Source organism: Anabrus simplex, chromosome 5, assembly GCF_040414725.1.
Source record: "Anabrus simplex isolate iqAnaSimp1 chromosome 5, ASM4041472v1, whole genome shotgun sequence".
Classification (NCBI taxonomy): domain Eukaryota; kingdom Metazoa; phylum Arthropoda; class Insecta; order Orthoptera; family Tettigoniidae; genus Anabrus; species Anabrus simplex.
The window spans coordinates 293,772,476-293,797,788 of record NC_090269.1 but is presented as its reverse complement, the minus strand read 5'-3'; the positions used below and the strand labels follow the sequence as shown (position 1 = coordinate 293,797,788).

At 39.4% G+C, this 25,313-nt stretch overlaps 1 protein-coding gene across 2 annotated transcripts in view; it reads left to right on the top strand.

Moving 5' to 3' along the window:
• LOC136874847 (proton channel OtopLc) overlaps positions 1-23,972 on the top strand; it is a 164,294-nt gene extending 140,322 nt beyond the window's left edge. For both annotated transcript variants that reach the window (XM_067148526.2, XM_067148525.2), the window contains exons 9-12: positions 3,634-3,766; positions 12,340-12,633; positions 15,958-16,215; positions 21,426-23,972. In XM_067148526.2, coding sequence (XP_067004627.1) covers positions 3,634-3,766; positions 12,340-12,633; positions 15,958-16,215; positions 21,426-21,889 — 1,149 coding nt within the window. In that variant the 3' untranslated portion in view covers positions 21,890-23,972. The remainder of the gene's footprint in view (positions 1-3,633; positions 3,767-12,339; positions 12,634-15,957; positions 16,216-21,425) is intronic.
• Positions 23,973-25,313: the final 1,341 nt, after the last annotated feature.

Genomic DNA, 25,313 nt, shown 5'->3' with positions numbered 1-25,313 from the left:
AACTCATATTCGTCTCTTACACTGTATTTTGCCGTGAAGAATAAGTGTTTAACATCACTTTAAATACTACTGGGGTTAAAAGATACAGTAGCACTGAAATTCTGTCCCACAAAACGGAGTAATGTTACGTGTTAGTACTGATCTCCTATTATTATTGTAGCGAAAGGTACACCTCAACACCGTGCATTTAAATCTGGCACCTAAAAGAACTTATCTGCTGGAAAAACCGTGAAATTGAAACTGGACCAACTTATAAATTTACTCAGAAGATGTCACCACAGAAATTTGATGTAATTTTGTTATTGTGAAGTTTCCTGAACTGACTGCTTTTCTACTTGTTTTGTTTGCCGTTCATCAAGAAGTTTGGACTTTCTTCTATAGATGTCACTATAAAAAACTATGATCATGCACCCTGGTGCGAAATGAAAGAACTTTTGATTTACAGAAGTTTTGTATTCATAAGGTTTTCTTCCTATTTGATGTTCATTTATTTTTGAGTTGGCAATATTTATCTTTGCTTTCCGCCAGTTTTGAATTCTACCAATCAATTATTTCTTAATTAATTTTCTACCAATCACAGTCTTCTTCTTCGATTTGGAGTGTAACTATTAAAGGGACCAACAAACGTGAGAGGGTGTGGCTAGTTTAATCTCGAACGGTCTTTAACTTTCCCCGAGGGTGTATAAACTGCGGATTTTCACGTCTCTTGGCCAATTGATCGTCATCTTACTGAGTGTGTGTGTGTCAAGCAGGAGGCGGGAGGCCTCTTCGTCAGCTGCTAGAACTTCTACCAGATAATGACCACTTAATATCTTTATTTCTTGCTAGCTCCGCAGTTTAACCCGAGGGAAAGGTCCGAATCTTTAACTATGTAACCAACTTCTCTAAAATGTAAGTTCTGCCGGCTAATGTAAAAACATATAATTTTCAACTATAAATCGGGGATAGAGAGTGATGTACCCTCTCGAGCTCCCCTTCGTATTGGTTTGAGGTGACTACGTCTTGTAACTGGTCTTCTTCCTTTCCGTAATGTCTTAATTTATTCTTATATGAGTCACCTCCGTAGTTTGGGAAAAGACCCTGTTTCATCGGCCTAGTGCCCTTTAGGTTTTAAGCGTTCATATCTAGGAGTGCAAGTATTCGCCTCTATTCATTTTGTGTTCGGGCCATTTATTTAGCCATTATTCTTGTTCCATGAAGGCCCAGTAGGTTGTGTATTAAATACCCCTGCGTAATCCAGAAATTGTAAGTGGATGTTGCCTTGAATAGGCTTGGAAATCTGAGAGCCTGTTAGCTCTTTTTCAAAGTAAGATTACTGTATGCCTCTTGAAGGCTAGATGTTGGATTTTGGGAGCAAGTGCTCCATGAATTAGGGGGATTTCTGCCCCTGAGTGAATTTGTGCTCTTTTGTACATTTGAGCTAGGAGCTCAAGAATTGTAAAGTGAGGGGCTTGGAGCCCAGATTTTTAAACTGTCACTAAATTTTGAATTTTCTGTTCTTGTTTCCAAATTTCTATTTTGTACCTGATATGTCATTGTTATCTCACTAAGTGAAAATTCGTTGTTTTTCAAAAATATAACCTTCAGTTTACGTTTTAAATTCAATTCTTGACATTGTAGTTAGAACCATTCACCGCGGCACCTTCTTTCACCTCTGCGTTCCACGGAGAACCCCGTAACAATTATTATTATTATTATTATTATTATTATTATTATTATTATTATTATTATTATTATTATTATTATTATTATTATTATTACCTGGACGTTGAACTTCCAACAGTAGTTCGAAACATACAGGATACGGCAACTCTGATACGAGAATTGGAAAATAGGAAAACTTACTGTATGATGGTTGCCAACCTTCTGTGAGGAGACGGCACTTGAAGAAAAAGTAGGCCAGCTGATCTTCTGACAGGCGTTTCTCGTATTTATGACATCCTCAATGCTAAATCATTTTTATATATTGCAACTCGCAGCCTTGAGTAGTACAACCGAGTGCCTAACAAACTGCCTAACGCAGCCAACTGGGAATTTTTGAAAATAAAATATGTTTTAAAAATATTACTTATTACTATCTTGAAAATTTTAATTGGAAATTTTAAATCATCAGGCAGTTACAAAATCTTCAGTCAAAACGTGATAAGCATTTTAATTCGCGTACAAAAGTTTGAGTTATGTGACGGACTAGAACTTAAGAAAAATCTGTCTTAGACATATAAATGCAATTGCGTAATATGAGCCATAGAGTTTACCTATCCGCGCCTGCGGTGTAGTGGTTAGTGTTCTTAGCTGCCACCCCCGGAGACCATGGTTCTATTCCCGGATGAGCCACCAAATTTGAAAAGTGGTACGAAGGCTGGAACGGGGTCCACTCAGCCTCGGGAGGTCAACTGAGTAGAGCCATTCTCGAAGTAGTTTTTCGTCATTTCCCACTTCTCCTTATTTAACTTAAGAACATGGCCGCTACCTTCCCTTCTCCTTGTCTCTCTCTCTTCCAATCTTCTCATCTCCTCACTAGGCCCCTGTTCAGCATAGCAAGTAAGGCCGCCTGGGCGAGGTACTGGTCCTCCTCCCAGTTTTATCCCCCCGACCCAAAGTCTCACGCTCCAGGACACTGCCCTTGAGGCGGTACAGGTGGGACCCCTCGGTGAGTCCGAGGGAAAACTAAACCTGGACGATAAACGGAATAAGAAAGGAAGAAAAAAGGAAGTAGAATTTACGTTAAATTTATGTAATTTGCCCAAGGACCGTTTCTACTGCATATGCTGGTTGTCCTGTTAATCAATGGGTCCTATTTACAAGCTTCGTTCTTCGTTTTGTCAAGCGCCCTTGTAATGCATTGTATTTGGTGTTGGTTAAACGTGCTTACGAACATGTCAAGAAAGGACTTGTACAGTACAATTTCCAACATATGGCCAGCATAGATTTTTCTTAATATCTGAAAAACAGTCCACTTTCCCTCAAACACATTTCAACGAGCAAGAAGTATGGGAGTCATTGAAAATCAAAAACAAAAATTGTTTGGTAACTCTGTTTTGGAATGAAGTTGTTTGAATATTAAACACTGATATGATAAATTCGTATGATTATTTTATAAGCTCTCATCACCAACAAAGATGCAAATGGTGAAGTAATTCTATGGATTTATCACTAATATTGTGCCCACCTCCATAGTGTAACAGTTGTGTTATTAGCTGCCGTACTGCTTGAAATTTAAGAATGGCAAGAGGGCTGGTATGTGGTTGAAATGGTTCATGGAGCTCACCTCCATTTTGGGGATGTACCTGAAAAGAGCTGTTCCACCTCGGGATGAGGACACGAGTTTACTTTACTAATAATGTTCATATAAGTACAACATTTGGTATTAATTTTATATTGAGAATGATCAACACTAACTTATTTTCTCAGATAAACAGTTTCAATTAATAGACTTCAAAGACTATTTCGGAACATAAAACAGTGTTGTTACATGTAAAGGTTGTGAAATTATCCACTGTTTTCCTTTCTACCAACATGTCCTTATTTTTGCACCATTTTGTCCCCCAAACGCATTTTATCGCCTTGTCACCCTGGAATGGGTACAATGAATATTTAGATCAAAATATTAATGCCTCATTTATTCTGTTCAAGGACATGAGGATGTCGAACCATCGAGTGATCTCCCGTTTCGGGCTGATGCACATGATCGCCAGCAACCTGTGTGAGTGGCTGTACGTACTGGTCGAGGAGACCCGTCACGAGATCTTACACCTGTACGAGAAAGGTAATTTTGAGCTCTCCTTATTATTTAGGTGTTTTGAAGAGACAGTCTTCATCTCAAAGTTCTGCCTAACATAGCAATTCATCATCGTCCATCCTGGTTTAGGACGAAAGTTCTGTATAATAAAAATCTTCCGGGCTATTATGCCGTGGTCCACTCCTCTCGTTTCTTACAAACGTTTCGACTACTGCTGCGGTAGTCATCTTCTGTGGCGTCGTGTCGATACGCTCTCCTGTATCCCGCCGCAGCAGTAGTCGAAACGTTTGGAAGAAACGAGAGGAGTGGACCACGGCATAATAGCCCGGAAGATTTTTATTATATTGACACCGGCCGTGAAAGCCCTCATACTTTAACGAAAGTTCTGTTCCTGCTTCACATTTTTTCATCGCCTTCTTCAGATTTCCTCTATAGGGTCTTTCTTATAAACTCAGACCGAAGGCGTGGTGTTTGTACTCTGCGCTACGGCACCTGCCTCAGCCGAACTTATGTCGCGCGCGGCCGCCCTGCTTTAAGCGTGTACACAATCTTATATGAAATCTTACCTTATAAAACATGCTGAAAGTGTCATCCTTCCTGTGTTATACAGGCATTGTATCTGGTAACCACATTCTGGCTGACGTGAGTCTGTTCCGCCACTGTAATGTTTCTGATTTAATTCGTAATATTTTCTTTCCGTTCCTCCAATGTGTGAGGATTTGTTCGATACACTTTTTCTTTCAGTTTACCCCACAAGTAAAAATCACACATACACTGTTAGATCTGGAGAAACAGACTAGCACTGAGCACTCTGTCCGTAAACACTTCCGAGATTGTAAGAATGGAATCTTCTTCTGTATGAGCAGGGGCTGACACTTGTTGAAACTACCCATTATTCCATTATTCCACACTAATAAGTTAACTGCTTCCTGTGATAGGCCCCCATTAGTTGACCCAGCCCAGTTTACTGACTGTAGATTTAGATCCCCTGCAATTATAGTTCTTTCCCCGTAGCTTATATTTGCACATGTCAATTCTGAAAGACGATTGATCGCGTTTAAACCTGATTTCGGCGGGCGATAAGCACCGATAATGACTATATTTTGTTAATTGGATGCATTATTTACCACTCCAATTATTTCGCAGCCATCGAGAACACATTTTAACGTACTGTTTAGCTCTGACCTAATACAAATGAAAATTCCACCTCCTTTAGACCCTCTATCCCGTCTAAGCGTTAGAAATTTTGACCGGAATATTTCTGAATTATATATATTATCCGATAACCAACTTGCCATTCCCGCAATTATATCAGGGTCACTCGCATCAACTAAGTTTTCGAATTTTGCGATTTTATTACCAATACTTCCGCAGTTTAACTGCAACAATCTAAGAATCTTACCCGATCCGGTATCACTGTCTCTCACAATGCTCCTCTTGGTGGCACCGATGTCGTTGTAGCTGCATAGAGAGAATAATCTGAAAGGTCTTGGCCCTATACTGGAAGGAAGGGAATACCGGAGACGCCACAGTTCCGAGCTCTATTCCAATATATAATTATTCTCTGACTTTGCCAGGAAAGGGTAATTTTCCATGGTCATGAGGCAAGATTGTCTCCCGACAGAATGACCAACCACCTACCTTCATCTCCTTGTGAAACAAGGAAGTCCGTACAACTAGGCTGACGATGAATGAGAAAGACATAAAAGAACTAGATCTGGAATACTTAGAAAACAGAGAAGCTGCCAGATAGATCCTGAAGAAAGTCCATCGTTTTCAGGAAAAATGTTTGAAGAAGGAAGTCAAAGGAAAGAAAGGAAATAAACCAGAAGAAGATGCAATAACATTGGGCAAAGGTCAAATACTAACGGTTAAACAATTAAACAAACGTGGTCCCAAGAACGCCCATTCGAAAGAAGAAAATATATTCCAGGTTCTAAGTTCATTATACCACGGAATGAAATGAAATGAAATGGCGTATGGCTTTTAGTGCCGGGAGTGTCCGAGGACATGTTCGGCTCACCAGGTGTAGGTCTTTTGATTTGACTCCCGTAGGCGACCACCGTGTCGTGATGAGGATGAAATGATGATGAAGACAACACATACACCCAGCCCCCGTGCCAGCAAAATTAACCGGGAATCGAACCCGGGATCCCTGTGACCAAAGACCAGCACGCTAACCACTTAGCCATGGAGCCGGACCATTATAACATGGAAACGACAAACAACATTTAAAATTAGGTTTTTTTGTTGTTGTTTGCCGGCCCCGCGATTTAGCAGTAGCGATCCTGTCTTTTACCAGAATACTCCGAGTTCGATTCTCGGCCAAGTCGGGTAATTTTACCTGGATCTCAGCCTACGTAAGAACAACTCAGGAGTTGCCTGAAGATGAGATAGCAGCCAGAATAATGGCCGAGAAGGTACGTCGTGCTCACCACGTATCACCTCGTAATCTGCTTCCGAGTGAGCGGTGGTCACTTGGTAGGCCAACGCTCTCAGGGCTGTAGCACTAAGGAGTATCATTTTATTTTTCCGTTGTTTACCGTAACATATTTCTGTCTTCATTGTAATGTCTTCTCTGTAAGCAGAAACTTATATACTAGATTCTCAAGCCTGGTAGAAAGTAGGATTTCAAATATCCCTTTGCTCGTTCAGTGGTCTGTCTTCATGGTTGACTGGTGCCTCAACGTCACAGGTTCGATTCCCAAATAGGAGAGGGGAATTTGACTGTGAATATTAATTCCCTTGGCTCGGAAACTGGGTCTTTTTGATGTCCACAACATTCCGCAACACTCACTTCTACCATCCACCACACTAACACAGTTTTCAATACACGAAAGATGACTTACAAGAGCTGAACCAGGCTTGTAATAACCATATTATTATTATTATTATTATTATTATTATTATTATTATTATTATTATTATTATTATTATTATTATTATTATTATTATTATTAGACAAATACAAGTAACACCCCTAAACACTTTTCGACAACGTAGCAGACAGAGGCCATCAACTGTGATGGTTGTTACATTCTAGCACAATAACCCAGGTGTACCGTACCCAGGGATAAGAACCCTCTAGCACGATGCCTCCATTTCCTGATTAAACATCCGACTAACTCAAGTTGGGCAGAGAGTGGGTAAGTTGTCGTGGGTAAGTCTAAAAGTCGAAGTTTATAACTTATCTCTAAGTATATGACAGGAATAATGGAGGTTTATCTCGAATGAGAAACACTAATATGGGGTAAGATGAATTTATTACATAAAATAACCCCGAATCATACTACAACACAAATAAAAATTAATTAATAAAACGTCAATGAAATTAGCATTGAAATGAAATTAAAACCAACGAAAGTGAAAATGGACAACAAACATTAATCTCGCAGATCAAAATAAAATGATAAAATGAAAGTTCCAAAATTTAACTTTAAATATTTATGAGTTTCGGAATAACTCCACATTATAGTCCAACGTCCCTGTTCTCATGGAGTATCACTATTTTAAGTATCACTTTATACGGATTGAAATTCAGGGTAGTTGCCGCGATATTTACCTTTAAACGTGATTTAAGACGCAGTGTGACATGATATGAACTACGAAAAATACTAGTGGCATTTCCCTACGCTATATTTTCAATAACCAAAACAATAAAAATATTCAAGTATTTACATTGGATGAAGGGAGATATCTTATATACTACACTGACTCGACGTGAAACGCGGTTCACCAAAAGATCTAGTAAGAACTAGATTGACCATAACCATTCACTCAGCACTCGGGCTGTTCCCCATTAATCAACAATACAACAAATCAAAATCACCATGAAATCACATCCAAACACCATCCTGTAAGAGAAAACAAATAATATACTTTAATAAACACATGTAAATCAATGGGCAATATGGCGTTCCTCTTGCTGCATTTGCGCACCGGATAGTGCCCTTCATCAGTCACATCTTTTCTGCTTTGCAGTGGGCTGAAAAGAATGTTAAAAGCTCAATACTTCACTGAGGAATTGGTCACTGTTTGACAAGATTATATTACGGAAATAGCTTCTCACTTCGCGATAACTGTATAACCTTGGCTGATAAGCTAACCTGTAGGGCGAGCTAATATCTCAACAACTGCTCGGAGATTCACATACACAATCGTACATCTTGCCAGCATGCTACTATAATTCAACACACACATCATATTTACTGGCCTGACATTTATTTCACGGCAATTCTGATTCTCAATAATACCTCAGAATACAATCACAGGCCTATTCTCGCTTCACACATGCAATCTGCCCGCAAAATTGACTTCATCATTCAGCATGCACTAAATTCTCATGTGTATCTTGTAATATCATCAGCCTTTCTCATTATAAATCAGGGTTCGATTCCCTCTCGAATCATTGTACAAAACAGTTTCCAACCCACATTAGAATAATGTATTCTAGTCAACGGTGCATACACAGCTCCACACGTCTCACAGCTCCTGTAATACATGCACCATGCATCCTATCTGTCACTAACGTCTCTAAATAGAAAAATAAAAGTTTTTCTCGACGCCGCGAGTGTATAACTCATGAGGTTGATGATTTTGGCAATCTAATCCTTCTATCACTATCAAACAAGAACACAGGAATAACCTTAAGCTAGATAACATGCATATTTCACACAAATAAAATCAAAAATAAATCCTAACATTTCCCTCAATATCCCATCTAGCTAGTTATAAAGTAAAATAAATAAAGAAAAGACGTGCGATCTCTTCCTATCCATATTTACAGCATCACAAATGTAAAATGAACACATGCCGTCAGGCAAAAATTACACTAAAGAAAATCCCTAATCTAAGCCTCACTAGTATTAATCGTAATTCATAAAACATGCCATTTAATTATAATACATGCATCTTAACTTGGCAACTCCCTGGACACTGGTAGCACATCACATCCCTGCTCCTATAGGGTCTACTCCACCTTCAACAGGTTTACAACACGTGGAAACAATCTACTTTCTTCTAAAGGCGATGCCATCTTCTTGAGGTTAATTCCTGTATAACAGCAACACACAAGACTCTGGTCAATATCTCTTCACCGCTCTCCGTGCACGTGCCGAATAAACCGTTCGTCAGCTGTAGTTAATGCCAACGTTAATACACTAATACAAAACACCCGTAATATTTACTATACAATAAATGTTAAGGGTTTAAATACAGTTATTTATAGCGGCTCGCTGTTCGATACGGAAAGTCTTTCGCGATACGCGACCGGCCCGAAAATACAATGTAGATGAGCGTCTCTCACTCAATTACCAGTCTGCAGCTGATACTACCACCTGTTACTTTATGATAAGAACGTGCGACATAGCGCACTCGGCGACTTAAAACTGCACCCAGTTTACGTATCACTGTTCACAAAGTTAAATTCACTGTCTTAGTGCGACCTTAAAATGTTAGACTTCAGCCAACACCTCCTAGATAATAAGGCCTAACAACAGCGTAGTGACGTCACGCTACGGAGGCGATGGCAATGCAGAGAAACGCGGAACATAGTTAAACACAGACATGAATTTAATATTTTTTGCCAATGGAATAATTTATTTACTAACAAATAGCGTTTCAAATTTGAAGGATATTGAATTATACTGTCGTTATTACCGTATTTTAGTGACTCTGCCATTAAAGATAAACAGCAGACAGTTGTAAAACACGACAGCATTTTGCAATGTTAACTCACTTAGGCCGAATTGCTAACATCACAACAGAATGTTACAAACATATTTCAATTTAAATAGGTATTGCGTGATCTTAAAAGAAAACTAGCACGTATAATATTAGCATAGGCCTAACATCTAAGCTGATGTAGCATCACTGGCAGTATTTGCACATGAGCCTACAATGTTTCCTCTCTTGAAGTTCATGTATGGTTTAATGAGAATTTCACCTACCATCGATGTTACTAATTTGTAATTCTGTTCGAAACCTTTATGTATTCCAGAAAGTATGTAAGTTTCTAACCTAATATTGGACTACCATTCGGACTGGAGCCTACTCTTTTAAAAGTATTGACATATTGTGGCAACATTAAATTCTACTGTCTCATAAATTTGTAAAAATCGCACGGCGCAACAGCCCTGAAGGGCTTGGCCTTGATCCAGCTCAGCCCGAAGACCTGCAGATTACGAGGTGTCTTGGGTTCCGCATGACGAATCCTTTCAGCCGTTATTCTTGGCTTTCTAGACCTGGGCCGCTATCTCACCGTCAGATAGCTCGCAAATGTAAACACGCAGGCTGAGTGGACCTCAAACCAGCCCTCAGATCTAGGTAAAAATCCCTGACTTGGCCTGGAATCGAACCGGGGCCTCCGGGTGAGAGGCAGGCATTATATCCCCTCACCACGGGGTCGGCCATCAATTTGTAAACAAGAGGAGATATCAGACAGAAGGTTGAACAAATAACAAGAAAATCATGCACATACTCCTTTATGAAGTAAGAAATGTTTTAACTATGGCTATTAAATTAACTGTGGGGACATCATCCTCGGTGTCCAATTCACCAACTAGGACTAGAATTAACTTATTTATTGAATCTTTCTACACATTGTTACACTCATTCCTTGTGATGCAGCTATGATGTTTTGTAACTAAAGAATATACCGCATTTATATTAGTAATTTTGTCCACATATACATTAGAAATATTTTTACTTTAATAAAACCCGTTTAGAATAAAGGCCCTGTCTTATAAGATGATTACATATGCCATGCAGTATGGTTGCCTTGATGTATCGACGTACAGAAAAATTACTTACGTTCCCTTCATCACAGTACAACAACCATCAGGTAACAACGTGTTTATTGTACTTTTCAGCTGTGTTGAAATTCTGTGTATGAGATATGTACTATCTTCAATGGCTCTGTTTATTGCTCCTTTCTATTCTACATTTTTGCCTGGTTCTTTTAACTACTCCTCTTCCAAGACCATGATTGTCAGAGACAGCAGTGGCTTATATCTTTTCCAACTGCCCATCATATTTATAGTCACATTCTGGCAGGATCAGTACCAGTTACTTCCCATAAAATATCACCGACTTTGAAATGTCTGTGGCATACCTGTAAAATAATGTATCACCGTGAGCGAAATTCGTGCATTTACAGAGTGAATCGGCCTACACCAGCAGCTCCTGTAGGTGGTATGTTTTAATGCGTATAATAATAATAAGAAGAAGAAGAAGAAGAAGAATACCGTTGAAATAATGTATCCCATGATTGTGATCTAACATAACCTTGTATCATTAAAGAGTAAATATGCCTACATATCACCAGCTGTTGCGTGTAGTTAAATACGTCAAAGGCCTATACTCATTATGATTGTGTGAGAATGTAATAATAATAGTTACTCACCATTGAGTTATTAGTAGATCTGTAGTCTTGTCTTGGAATTGCACGTAAACATATCTGCCGCATAACCTCGTCTTTCGTAAACTTAATGCATGCACTTCAAGTTGAGTACGCAACACATCAGTACCATTACGTACAACGGTATTAACAATTGGCACCATTAAACGAATTAAAACTCTTCTAATTCCAGCGTTACATGGCCAAACTCATTGCTGTGTTATTACTGAAAAGGTTCAAGCTTGCCTCCCGATTTTGACGTCACAGTATATTCCCAGAACAGTTGTGAGGCCCTATATATTTAGGAGGTGTTGCTTCTGCCCACGTGGCAGCATTCACGCACAGATAAAGGAGAAGTACGGAACGATGTTCACTTCACAACAACACACCCAGAAAGAAGGAGTATGGAGCGTTGCTCACTTCATGCCTACACACACACAGAAAGAAGGAGTATGGAGCGATGCTCACTTCACGGCAACACACGCAATAAGAAGAACGCTCCCGACAGCTGGGGCACTTAAGTAACATAGCCAACGTCGTTGTGGCTAGGGGATTCCCAGTATGTTCAAATACTCAACCAATCAGAGTCCTTGTCACACACAATGACTTTGTAATTTGTTAAAATTAATATCAGATGCACTCCTGATAACTTAATTACGACTCAGATAATTGCTATAATTTATTCCTTACTTTTTTCACTCTCAGACTTGTGGAAAACCCTCAAATAACAGAACTGACTTCTCTTTACCGCTGTACACATCAGACAGATATCAATGTTGGTCAGCCTGGGATTTTAATTCTGCGCTGTCCAGAATTCATATTAGCCACACCCTCGCTTCCCAATTGGCTGAAAACTCCTCGTGGCCAACGGATTCTACATGTGCTGGGATGTGCTAACTCCTGGTAAAGCTGAACGTTTCCCACGGTTGCAGGCAAGCTTCGCGAAACATACAGCAACATTACGACTCCAGGACTTCCAGTGTCAACTGTTCTGTAATCTGCTACTTTTCCAATGCTTGACTGAAGTCCACTTGTATATAATTATTTGATATGCCAAATATATGAATCAATATCTCATATGGGATGTCAGGGTACGGCTCACATGGGCAGTTCTCACGTATTCTCCTGCGAATAGACATTTCAGATCCCATTAATCTCATAGAATAAGCCATAAGAATGACAAAGTTATGTTGTTTGTTTTCAGAGGCTCATCTTAAGAACTTGACGGATGACGATTCACACGAAGTACACGGTACAGAATTTCGTAAGGACTGCCGACGTTCAGATATTATGGGACACCTAGTCCAAGATGCTAGTCCATTTCTGTTCCCCTGCACTATTGAGTACAGCCTCATTTGCGCAGTCATCCTCTACGAGATGTGGAAGAACGTGAAGAAGCCTAACAAGAACGTTCATCACAGCACATATAGCGAAAATGACGACTCCAACGACTCAAAGTCCGATGAGAAATCAGAGAACCCACTGCAGTACTGCAAAGGTATGATTTTAGTTCTACTCCACTCTTTCCTTTCTATTTTAATTCTTCTCTGACTTAAAAAACTTGAAGAACTGTAGTATAGCTAATGGTGAGCTTGTTCATATGTCCCCACAATTTTAGAGGGTGACCTTAAAGCTTGTCTTGATTATTATCCTTTCTTCGTTATGCCGAATTACGGAGCACTATTGAACTTATTTAGCTGATGCCGTTGCCTTTTCCTTCTCCCCATATCTCTTCATCTTCGCGCTGTGGCTTTTCTGGCGACCTTCTGACCAGGCTTCGTTGGTGGTAGTGCTTGGATGATGTTTAAATCGGTGATTGTCGACTTTCTGAACTGAGATCTGTCTAACACAATGTCATCTGTGATGCCTATTTCCAGAAGATCATTTCCAAATTCCAGCAACCAATTATTGTTCTTTTACTTTCATTGATAGGGCAAGTTTCAGAATTCTTTTGGTCAATTTCTGATTGCTCATTCTGAGAATATGTTCATAACATTTCAAACTTATTTCCCTAAATCTGTCTCAGATTTTCTCTGAGTGGGGTACAGGTCATGAGATTTCATTATCATCTAAATTCCCCCTGTACATATTGGTCCAAAAGAATTACTTAAAATGTTTCTTTCTTGCTTTCCTACATGTTTAATAAATGATCTGCCCCCAATGATTAGTGTTTCAGATGCACACAGTGCCTCAGGCTTGATTACAGTGTTATAATGTCTTAATTTTGCATTTCGGGATATATATCTTTTTTCTGCTCTAAGTGAGACGGCATGCTCTTTGTAATTCAGAGATCCTTTATTTGTTTACTACACGATTGAGTCCTGAAGGTTGGATGACTTCTCCCAAGTATTCGAGTTCAGATTCTTGAGATATTTTGCCATATTGGGTTTCCATTGGTTGTCCATCTACAGTAGGTACCGAAGGGATCCCTCCATGTAGTGAGTTTTCTGATATGAGATCTGGAGTCCTGTTCTGGATGAAATTTCATGGAGTTTTTCAATAGATGCAATTGCTTCCTGTCTGTTATTGAACAACACTACTAAGTCATATGCGAAGGCCAAACACTGCAAAATTAATTTTGTTTTCACGTAATCTGCCAAGGGTTATTCCCTTAATTTCTTTTTCCCAAGTCTTAATCACTTTTCTAAAACAAGAGTAAACAATAAAGGGGACAACCCATTTCCTTGTCGGACTCCTGTTTTAACATCAAATGGTTCAGACAATTCCCCTAAGAGTTTAACCTTGGAACTGGTGCCTGTTAGCGTTTGCATGATTAATTCTTTGTTTTCCTGTCTACTTTGAATTCTTCCAGTACACGGAAAAGTGTCGGTCTATCTATACGGTCACATGCCTTTCTTTGAAGTCCACAAAAGTAATCACCGTTTGCCTGCTTTCACGAATTTGTAGGATGGTCTTGAGGTTAAGAATCTGTTCTGCGCACAACCTGCCTTTCCTGAACCCTGGCTGATAATCTCCAATCAAATGATCTGTTTGTATTTCAAGTCTCTTCAGTAAGAGTTTCGAAAGAATTGTGTTGGTACTGCAAGTAAGGAAATACCTCTGTAGTTATTTATGACAGTTTTATCCCCTTTCTTATGTAATGGGCGAATTATTGCACACTTTCAGTCTTCATGAATTGTTTCACTGGTCCAGATATCTCTATGAAGTTTGTGGATTTTCTGAGCGAAATTTCTGCCACCTACTTTCCACATTTCGGCAATTATGCCATCTTCCCCCCGGAACTTTGTTGTTTCTTAACTCGTGTATTATCTGTTCAACTTCTTCTATTGTTGGAGGCTCTGAATCTGGATTTGGTTCTGATGTTTCAAATGTGAGTTGTTCAGTAGGAGGTTCGCAGTTAGAAGGTCTTGGAAATGATCTGCCAAAGCTTTACAGTTTTCTTCATTATTCGTTTCTAAAGTCCCATCCGGCAAGACTGAAATTTGCAGAAAACCACAGAGAAGTGGCATGCCTTTATTAAAATCCAGAAGGAGACATCAAAGATTATAAAACTGCAGTTTAGAGACCCTTTCTTTGTTTGCTTCACCATTGAGTCCTCCCAGGTATTTGAGTTTAGATTCTTGGGATATGTTTTAAACGGCCGCTCTTGCCATGCTTTATTATTATTATTATTATTATTATTATTATTATTATTATTATTATTATTATTATTAGATGTGTTTATTGGTCATGGTAAAGTTAGGACTCCTGGCTTTCTCATATACGAACTTAAACATGAAACCATATAATCCCATTGATCGTCAGCATTCAGTAACTTCCTCGGTGGCTGTTGAATTGGGCGAGCTGTTCAGAGGACAGTTACAATGTCCTCTTTACGATTGTGTGGAAATGATATAATTTTCACTTGTCAAAAATAGGGAAAACAAAGATTTTGCAAATATCCCAGGGAAAAGAATAGTGTAATTCATTCTCTATAACCTAGACCACAGTGAAAAACAAGGGGAGAATTCATAGAATACACCTCGTATGCGGACTCCAAATTTTAAAAAAATGTTTTTCAAAATTATAGTGATAAGATGGAGGGCTTTGACCTTTCCAACCATCTCTTTGTCCATTACAGGTTGTATTAAGGAATAAATGGCCTGGCAAATTTCTTGAATATCTCAGGTAATCTTGTGTAATCAAGTAGTTCCAGCAGAAAGTTCTTTGGTGTTAGAAGTTAAGACAAGTAGCAATTCTGAGTTACATTTTCTTAATATCCGACTCATTAAGCAACTAATTTTACGAATTGGATTTCCTAGAGATACAGGGTTCTATTCGGACTCTGTTGTTGAATATGATTAACAATGTACTGTATTTACGATATTTTTAATTCAGAATATTATTATGTTTTCCACGTGTGCAGGCATTGAAATGATATAGAACTGAAAGGACAAGATTAAAGGAGATATTCTCTACAGATAAAAGCCCAGCGAACTTCAAAGACTTTGCATGCAGTTCCTTATCTCTATTTGTAACAACATATAGGTGTGAATTTAAATGAGCATAGAATTTTATGCGATCATAATTAATTGTTGTAATCATTGAAAATACTAAAATAATGCAATGTTTGAAAACTTGGAAACGAAGTTTGATATCTCATGGCATACAAGTATTCTTTATGCAGTAAATCGTATTTATTTTATCTTGTATTTTAAATGACATAAGAATATGCTAATTGGACCACAGTGTTACATAGTCTAACGTATAATCTTAAAATTAAAGCATGGACATCCCTAAAATCTATTGGCTGGAGTATTTTAGGTTTCTGATCTTGTTAATCATATTCATTGTATTCACGAGTTGATATATCTCATTGCAGAAAACATACGTTCTCACCACCACTTTTCGGTGGACTGCGCCAACGCTCACAAGGGTCTATTTGGCGGGATCCTCGTGCTAGTGTTGACCATCATCTCCCTCATCCTCTTTTTCGTGCTTAACAAACAAGACGACTACCGAAAAGCGGCCATCTTCGAGGTGAATGTGTGTGAACTGGTGCTCTACGTCGTGTGTACTGTAGCAGTAATGATTTGTATGTGGCAGATGAGAGATCTACGCTTCCATAAGAATATCGGAGGTAAGTAACAGTTCTCGTTACGTAACTACTTTGTGTGTCGAGTGTGGCGTTGTTCATCTATACAGAGTGTCCCAGAAGGAATGGTCAATATTCAGGGATATGACAGGAATGATCATTTCAAGCAAAACAACTTCATATACACATATGCCGTATTCCGAATGTTTTCCAAGATAAAATACATTTAATGTAAATTCGTTTTCGGCTAGTGGCACGCACATGTGTATCTTACCCACCCAACCACTTTGACGGTTAGAAATGGGTACAAGTTTTCCGCATGCAATGTTCGTCATACGCGTGTTTGTGGGACTTTGATACGTGTAGAAATTCGCTGTGTGCTGGTAATAGGGCTACGCTGCACCATTTCAACAATGTGTTACTGTTCCTGCACAGGTTGTTGAACTGCACGTTCAGAAGAAAAATGGGAACTTGGAAGAATACCTGTTTCACGCAATGTGCTGAAAACTCTGGTAAACACTCTACAATCAGGAATTCGACGTGTCGGAAAGCGCCGACAGTATTCCTCGACAGGAGGAGGAGCGCTACGATCGCAGAAGCCGTTAACATACACCATATCTGCATATTCTTCATGAGTGTAGATGCGTGGCATTTTAACCAGCGCGTGTACAGACACAGTTAACCGATGCTTCTCTCTGATACACTCTCAGTCCCTCTAATTACTTCACTCGCAACTGCGCGTTCAAAGAGCTAGTTTAATGGCAGAAACACATCCCGAGCAAAGAGGTTCAAAACAACGAAGTAGGTTGGGCTAGAATAAAATGTCAAAGAGGTTGGGTGGGTAAGACACATACATGTGCGCCACTAGCCCAAAAACAAATTTACATTAAATGTAAATATCTCGAAAAACATTCGGAATAGTTCATATGACCATATGAATAGTGTTGGCTACTGAATGCATGATTCGAAGCAGTGTATCGATTCATTCAATTAGTGTCCGAGTGAATCGATTCACAGGAAAGGCGAGCTCACGGCACACGATTCAGCTTACTCCCAGCGGACAGTGCTGAGTGGCGCACTCACTGGACGTTGACGGGGAGCCGAGCTTCCACTGCAGCGAGACAGTGAATCATGGCACATCGAAAGAATCGTGAACGAGCACGGCTCAGTGAGACACATGATACACACGGCTCCTTATCGGCTCACTGGACACGCGGACAGCCGAGCTTCGGCTGCAGCTAGACATACAGTGAGCCATGCTACACTGAAAGAATCGTATGCTATAATGGACTCTCGAGCTCAGCTCATTTGAAAATAATACCCATTTGCATTCACTGTTCTCTTCTTACAGGGAGGTTAAAATAATAGATGGATTTATTTGCAGTGTTATAAAGGTAGTCACAACATAATTCTGAAGTAGCTAGTAAGTAGGTAGGCTATTAGGTTATACTATTTATTAGTTTAATGAATCTTAGTATTATAGTTGACATTTGACAATTAAACTCGACTCTAGCCTGCCCTATGACTATGAGTCATGCTCATGACCACTCAAAAGTACCTGTTTTATATTGGGAAGAACGGCTCAGTATTCTCTCAGTTCATATGTCACATCGTTGCACAAGACTTCAATCACATGTGGACAGACGCAATAATAGTATGTTGAATCAGAAAACCAGCGGGCTACTGTACATCTCGGGTAGCCTATACAAAATATGACGATTTAAAAATATCCTCAGCTGATAGAAAAATACTTTTTTTTAAATGACTGAGCGAGTTGTCGTGCGGTTAATATCGCGTGGCTATGCGCTTGCATTCGGGGGATGGTGGTTTCGAATCCCACCGTCGGCAGCCGTTAAGATGGTTTTTCCGTACTTTCCCCACTTTCACACCAGGAAATGCTGGGACTATACCTTAATTCAGGCCATGGCTGCTACCTTCCTAATCCTAACCTTTCCCACCCTGCGTCGCCGGAAACCTTCGATGTATTAGAGTAACTAGCATTTTTTCTAGGAAAGGAGTTCATAGTATGAAGACCAGATGGCAGCTGCGAGCACTGAATGCTGTTGCTGCTGTCTTACCAGCACATACTACACAGATGCAGTAGGAGCGGTGACCAATGAGCCGTGAATCGGAATCAGTAACGTGAACGTGAACGGAATCAAATGAATCGATTCAGTAAAATGAATCGAATGTCCCATCACTACATATGAAGGTTTTTGATTCAACTGATCGCTCCTGTCATATCCCTGAATATTGACATTCCTCCTCGGACACCAAGTAAGTATACAAAATGCAGGGCCGGTTGAAAAAATTATGGGTGCCCCTGCAATGCATTATTTTTGGGCCACATATGTCTACCTCAGGTCAATCTGGCCCAAAATATTAATAGATCTGGACGTTCAGATTATTACATAATTTGCCATCAATAACTTAGTTTCAAAAACTACATCATAGGCACGAAAATGATATGTTTTGGCCAAAGCGCTCGCCAGTACATCAAGGCCACGTGCTAGTCCAATGCCGGCCATGTGCTTGACGAGAATTCTAAAGGGCGCACACACATGCGCCGTTTGGCATTGCATCAATCAATCAGTCAATCAATCAATCAATCAATCAATCAAACAATCACTACTGATCTGCATTTAGGGCAGTCGCCTAGGTGGCAGATTCCCTATCTGTTGTTTTCCTAGCCTTTTCTTAAATGGTCGCAAAGAAATTGGAAAATTATTGAACATTTCCCTTGGTAAGTTATTCCAATCCCTATCTCCTCTTCCTGTAAACGAATATTTACCTCAATTTGTCTTCTTGAATTCCAACTTTATCTTCATATTGTGATCTTTCCTACTTTTACAGACACCACTCAAACGTATTCGTCTACTGATGTCCTCCCACGTCATCTCTCCATTGACAGCTCGGAACATACCATTTAATCGAGCAACTAGTCTCCTTTCTCCCAAGTCTTCCCAGCCCAAACTTTGCAACATTTTTGTAACGCTACTCTTTTGTCGGAAATCACCCAGAACAAATCGAGCAGCTTTTCTTTGGATTTTTTCAGTTCTACATAACTGAGTGGTCAATTGTTGACTCATGGTTTGTCGAGAATATTTCACGTACAGATTCTGGGTTCGCTTAGCTGATTAGCGGTAGTCCCAATTTCAGCTGGAATCGTGTACATCATAGCTATAGCTGACGTGTAGATACATGCAGTTATCACTTACTTTTAATATTCAAAAGGATCAGCTACTTCCCAGACAAGCCGGGCTGCCAAAAGGACGAAGTTACACTCGAAACAAAATCATCTAAAACTAAAATTTAAAGAAAAACACACAACAATAACTCTAAAGCTACAAAATGTTTCGTAAAAAACCGGTTTGTGTCACGTAGCTGTCAGCTTGCATCCGGGAGATAGTAGGTTCGAATCCCACTATCTGCAGCCCTGAAAATGGTTTTCCGTGGTTTCCCATTTTCACACCAGGCAAATGTTGGGGATGTACCTTAATTAAGGCCACGGCCGCTTCCTTCCAACTCCTAGGCCTTTCCTATCCCATCGTCGCCATAAGACCTATCTGTGTCGGCGCGACGTAAAGCCCCCAGCAAAAAAAAAGACCTATCTGTGTCGGTGCGACGTAAAACAAATTGTAAAACAAAACTAAGTTCGTAAAATATCATTCATCGTAACAATAAAGACGTCTAACCAAATCCACTTCACGCATAATTAATACAAATCCAAAAAGTAAACGTTCAAAAATGTACCCAGGCAGCACATGGAGCAATTTTATATCAAGACACGTTATCTTACCTGTTTTTAACGAATGCTGCAGAAGAGCACCGGTACTTTGGTTGTTATTGTTGTTGTAATTATTATTATTATTATTATTATTATTATTATTATTATTATTATTATTATGTTGTTGTTGTTGTTGTTGTTGTTGTATGAATTGGTATTTATAAGTTCATATTTTATTGTGATTAAATGTAAGAGCCCTAACTTAGCCATAAATAAAAGCATGATCCCTTTATCTGTTCTTCTTCCGTTTTGTAAGCACCTCTTCCCTCTTATTTAAACTGTATTTCATGTTATATCCTTGAATTATTTCATCCCATGCACCCAGATGTTCCAGAAAGTCCTCCTCTCATCATCTCTCCAGCTGCTTTCACCATCTCCACACTCGCCTCATCCAAAAGTGGCGCTTCCCCTGTTTTGCTACTTCCACTTCCTCCCACGTTAAGTCCGTTTACATTTGTAGTTCATTTCATCCTTCTCAGCTCTGAGATACCTTTTGGATTTAGCAATTCCACAAAGTTCTCCGTCCACATCATTTTGAGCTCCTCCTTATTCTCCTCCATCTTTTCATCTTTAATCACCATTTTGACATACTCCATCATGCCTTTACTTCTCTTAATTTTAAACATTCCATATGATATCTTTTTACTACCTTTACTTACATTCTTTCATCATTTTGGTCCATTCTTCCATCCACCTTTCCCTCTCCTCAGTCACTATCTCTTACACCTTTTTATTGCTTGACTGATAATCTTCTCTTCTACGGCCTTATATTGTAACTGAATACACCGTTCTTCTTCTACACTACAAATCATTCCTTCCATCATTCCACCGCTGGGTTTCCTTCCATCGTTTCTTACTGGTGGAGACAATTTTTCCTCTTTGTCTGACGTTGGGACATTAAATCTTTTTCCATCGTCCAAATCGCTGACCATCTTCTTCTGAAACCTTGCAAGTTACCAAGGTCTTTTCGAGAGTTGTCACCCGTCTATCACTCTCCACTTGTCCTGGATTGAGGCAGACAGAGCCTGGCCACCCAAACATTGGGCCAAGGTTGGTGGTGTACTAGACTCAATGAGCAATCTAATAAGACCAAAAGTATGTCATGTTTACAATATTAGTCACATATTTTTTGTAATCATAATTCAATTGAACTGGAGGAGATCATAATGTGCTATTATTTTTTCTTCCAAGCTTTTATGACAATAATGAAAATTGGGAATGACTTAATGATAAATATCTCGATATTTTGGTTATCCACAGTCGAAGAATTGAACATTTTGAATGCTGTTCCTATCTAGAAATATTCTTTGTCTTGGTGTTTACTAAGTACACTCGAGTCACTGACGAGGTCAATTTCTGTTCTAAAAATCTCACGAAATCTATAAGCTCACGAGATTGTACTCAATACACATTTCCATAAAAGTGTATTTCGTACACGATTCAAGAACGTATTTTTTGTTTGTTTCAGGTGCTCATGGTACTGGCCTAGGACTGGACAATAGCTTGTTGTTAATAGCCCAGACTGGAATGTACATCTATTGTATGTTCTCAATAATAGGCTGTTATTTCACGAGTGAATCAAGTCTAGGTTTGGTAGCCGAACTCTTTTCGCTGGTGCAGACCACGTGCCAGACTGTGTTCGTTTTGGACGCGTGGCGCCGCCGTTGTCGCACAGCTCAACAGGCTCGTCGTAAACCAGGTCGTCAGATCGTTACCTTCCTGCTTGTAGCCAACATGTCTATGTGGACCATCAACACTCTTGAGAAAGGTCACGCTGAATTCCGACCATCACACCTCAAGTTCTTCGGCCTCTGGGCATGGACCATCATCACACATGTGTCTATGCCTCTCGCCATCTTCTACCGCTTTCACTCTACAATATGCCTTTTTGAAATCTGGAAGTCTGCTTACAAATTCAAACCACAGTTTTGACTTTACAAAGAAACGCATAATCAAATCAATGTCTAGCCACTGTTGGGCTAGCATCAAAATTTCATGAGGAATATCTGGATTACCTACAAATGAGGTCTTTTAGATTCACTTTTCAGGGAATTTACCAATAATTTTCTTACCCAAATCAGCATAAGCCATTTATATTCATTTAGTTTAATTTTAGATTTGGCAAAATGAGTGAAATCCATCACGATGAGATATAATATTCACACTGCACTATTTCATAAATTAGCTATAAATTTTAGAAACTCAGCATTAAATTACAAACCAGTGATTCTCATTCATTATCTGATATTTTGAACAGCTTTGGGCCTCACAGTGACACAGGAAGGAAAGTAAGTAAGTTCTCTGTTCCCATATTTAAACATTCCACGCAAATCGGCAGTGAACGCTCTCTTTTGCGATTGGGCGACAGATTTTCATCACCCTTCTCGAGATAAACACCAACCACGTTGGTTTCATGTTTACTAACCCTTCGGATTTCCTCCACAACAAATATAATAAAATATCTAGAATGCGGGCATATATGCGTTTTCAAAACACATTTCTTCTGCGGTTTAATATACAACTAAGAGGAAATACATTGTGGGTTAGTATATTTCCGTGTTGTATTCTATACAACCATCAATCGGGTACTTACCCTGTCTATGTTTCCCCATAAGGTGCCCATTACAGTTCGAAGTAAATCACGCGATGTGTGATGGTGGCGGAATGAACCCCAACCACACTAAATGAACATGAAACGGCGACACTAATGACGGAGCAATTAGCATGCCTGAAGGCGTGGCTTCAATCTTCGCCGTGCTCAATTGATTTTTAAGACGTGAAAATACCTTATCGTACCATGGGCGTGAATGAACCATGATGTAAACGTTAAGTGTTGCAAAATTCTGTCTTACGTGGAGCTTTCGGTTTCTCTGCTAGCGCCATTGACTGTAGTGCTGACGACCCGAAGACGAAACTGGAATGCTAAATTTGCTGCAAACTTCATCCAGGCGCTTGAACTTAGAATTCATTCATAAATGCATTATTATTATTATTATTATTATTATTATTATTATTATTATTATTATTATTATTATTATTATTATTATTATTATTATGTCGAGGTTGAAAACCGTTCCCAGTAAATGGGTGTACATGAAAACGGACCGTGCGACTGCTCCTAATTTGCAAGAAACTCATCCCTATCTTTTGTACTCATTATTCAAAAGTCGTCATTATTTAGTTACTCGTGATTTTTAATTCTCGAAAACATCTAGAATATACAGTTACTATTACACTCAGTCACACTACACACATTTCGACCAACCCTTTGGTACATCAAGTGCATTCTGTGTGCCTTGAAAGAGTTCTTCTTCTATACAGGAGGATGGGCACAGCGAACAATGAAGCATGTGCTGCAGAGTTAATCGTAATGGAAGCACACAAACAGAGTGCGTACAATCAGCAGTAAATAGGATTAAAAACATTGTATAGTAATTTGCCATCTCATGAAAATACTACGTATTTTAATCAAGTGCTCATATTTTACTCAAGAGAATGAAAATGTTCGCTAATGTTAATAAATATTAGTATTTAAATAAAATGTTGGACAGTGGCAAACGTTTACTTTCAGAGGCTGATAAAGTCGTTTTGAATAACGCTGTAGTGTTTTTTAACTTCTATGGTGCCTTTCCATGAAACATAAGACGACTTACAAGCAGGATACGATCTTTTTTTTTTTATAATCACTCAGATGTTCAGTTCGGTGTTCAATATCTGTATATAATACGTAGTAAGTCGACTAACCTCTAAATTATATTTTTCAGTAATTTTCACAATGGGTTGCGTATCATCAGATAGCGATATATTTGAAAACTAAACCTGCCCTGGAAGAATCTCGTTCAACTCTTCCCTGAGAACAGTTTCGCTCTCGACTTAATTGATGAGTAACAAAATCAAGTCACTTCTGTGTGACTTGCACATTTGCTGCTCTAGAATTACGTCTATTAATGTTCAGAGTATTGTACTAAATTCTGCGCCATTGTTTTCGATGTAATCAGCATCAGAAATTTCAATAAAGGCATATGATAAAAATATATGTTATTCCTTCTTCTTCCTAGTCTCTTCCCAAATATTTGGGGTCAACAATACAAGTAGTTTTGCCATAGTTTTACGGCTGGATCTCCATCCCGATACCAAAGGGGGGGATGTATTCACAGTTTCTTATTTCTTTGTTGGTTGTGCTGTGATGTGTTGTGTATGTTTGAGGAGCAGTGTGTTAAGAGAAATACAGACACTTATATCCCGAACCAGAGGAATTAACCAGACGCGGCTAAAATCCCCAGCCTGACAGGGAATCGAGCCCGAGACGCTCTGAACCGAAAGCTGCTACGCCAGGGAGACGGACAATAAGAAGAAAGTCATTTTCAGTGTTGTAAGACTTCATCTCCACTGCATCTTCTAAACATGATTTCACGGTCACTCATAGTGTCTGTTACGTCTTCAGCCCAAAGGGTGCCTGGATCCTGAAATAGCACCACTAACGGTTATGCGATAATGGGGAAACCACAAAAACCGATAGGCGACGTCCAAGTGAGGTGCACTGGTATTATGACGGGTGAAGCAGTTTTGCTGTTGCTTTCTTCATTGGTCCGGAAGGTGCTATTGGAGCCAGACGCACAAATCGTAGACTGTCATAACTCAGCACCAGTCGAACTCAGCAGCTATGGTGACATTCATACAATACGTATCTGACTCCGTCGCTCAAATTTTAGTGTCCTGATATTCAGTCCGTGAAGTTCCAGGTTCGATTCTTGGTCGAGACTTGGGAATTTAGCCTTGTATAGTTAATTCGCTCGGCTCGATGGCTGGGTGTTTTTTCCGGTCTTAACATAGCCGCAACTCACACATCACACACTACACTTCCTTCTGCATGAATGCATAGTTTAACTTCGCAGACACTCTCTTTCATCCGATGATCTGCTATACAAGGGCTGCACCCGGAACGATGATCTTCCTACAGCAGCTCGCTTTTAGTGGCTATAGTAAAAGGAACCAACTCTGAAAAGTTTAATAACTTACCCACTGGCTCTAAATAAGCTCCCAGTTAACGGTACGTTATATGATTTAATCAGGGAAATCATAGACTGCGAAGGAAAAAATGCGTGAAAATAATAGTGCATAATATCGCTCAAAGGAATGAGAGTCCAGGCTTCAAGAATAGCCCTCCCATACATCCGGAGTAATTAAGACAGGTAAGAAAGTATACAATAACAGAAGATAGGATAATATCTGAGGACGCCCGGTTAGGACAAATATGTAAATAGCATGTGCAAAAATGAAATGTCCCTCACTAAATTCTGATCATATTTATTACGGATTTTAGAAAGCGGTAACAAAGGAGAAATTCAGTCTCAGG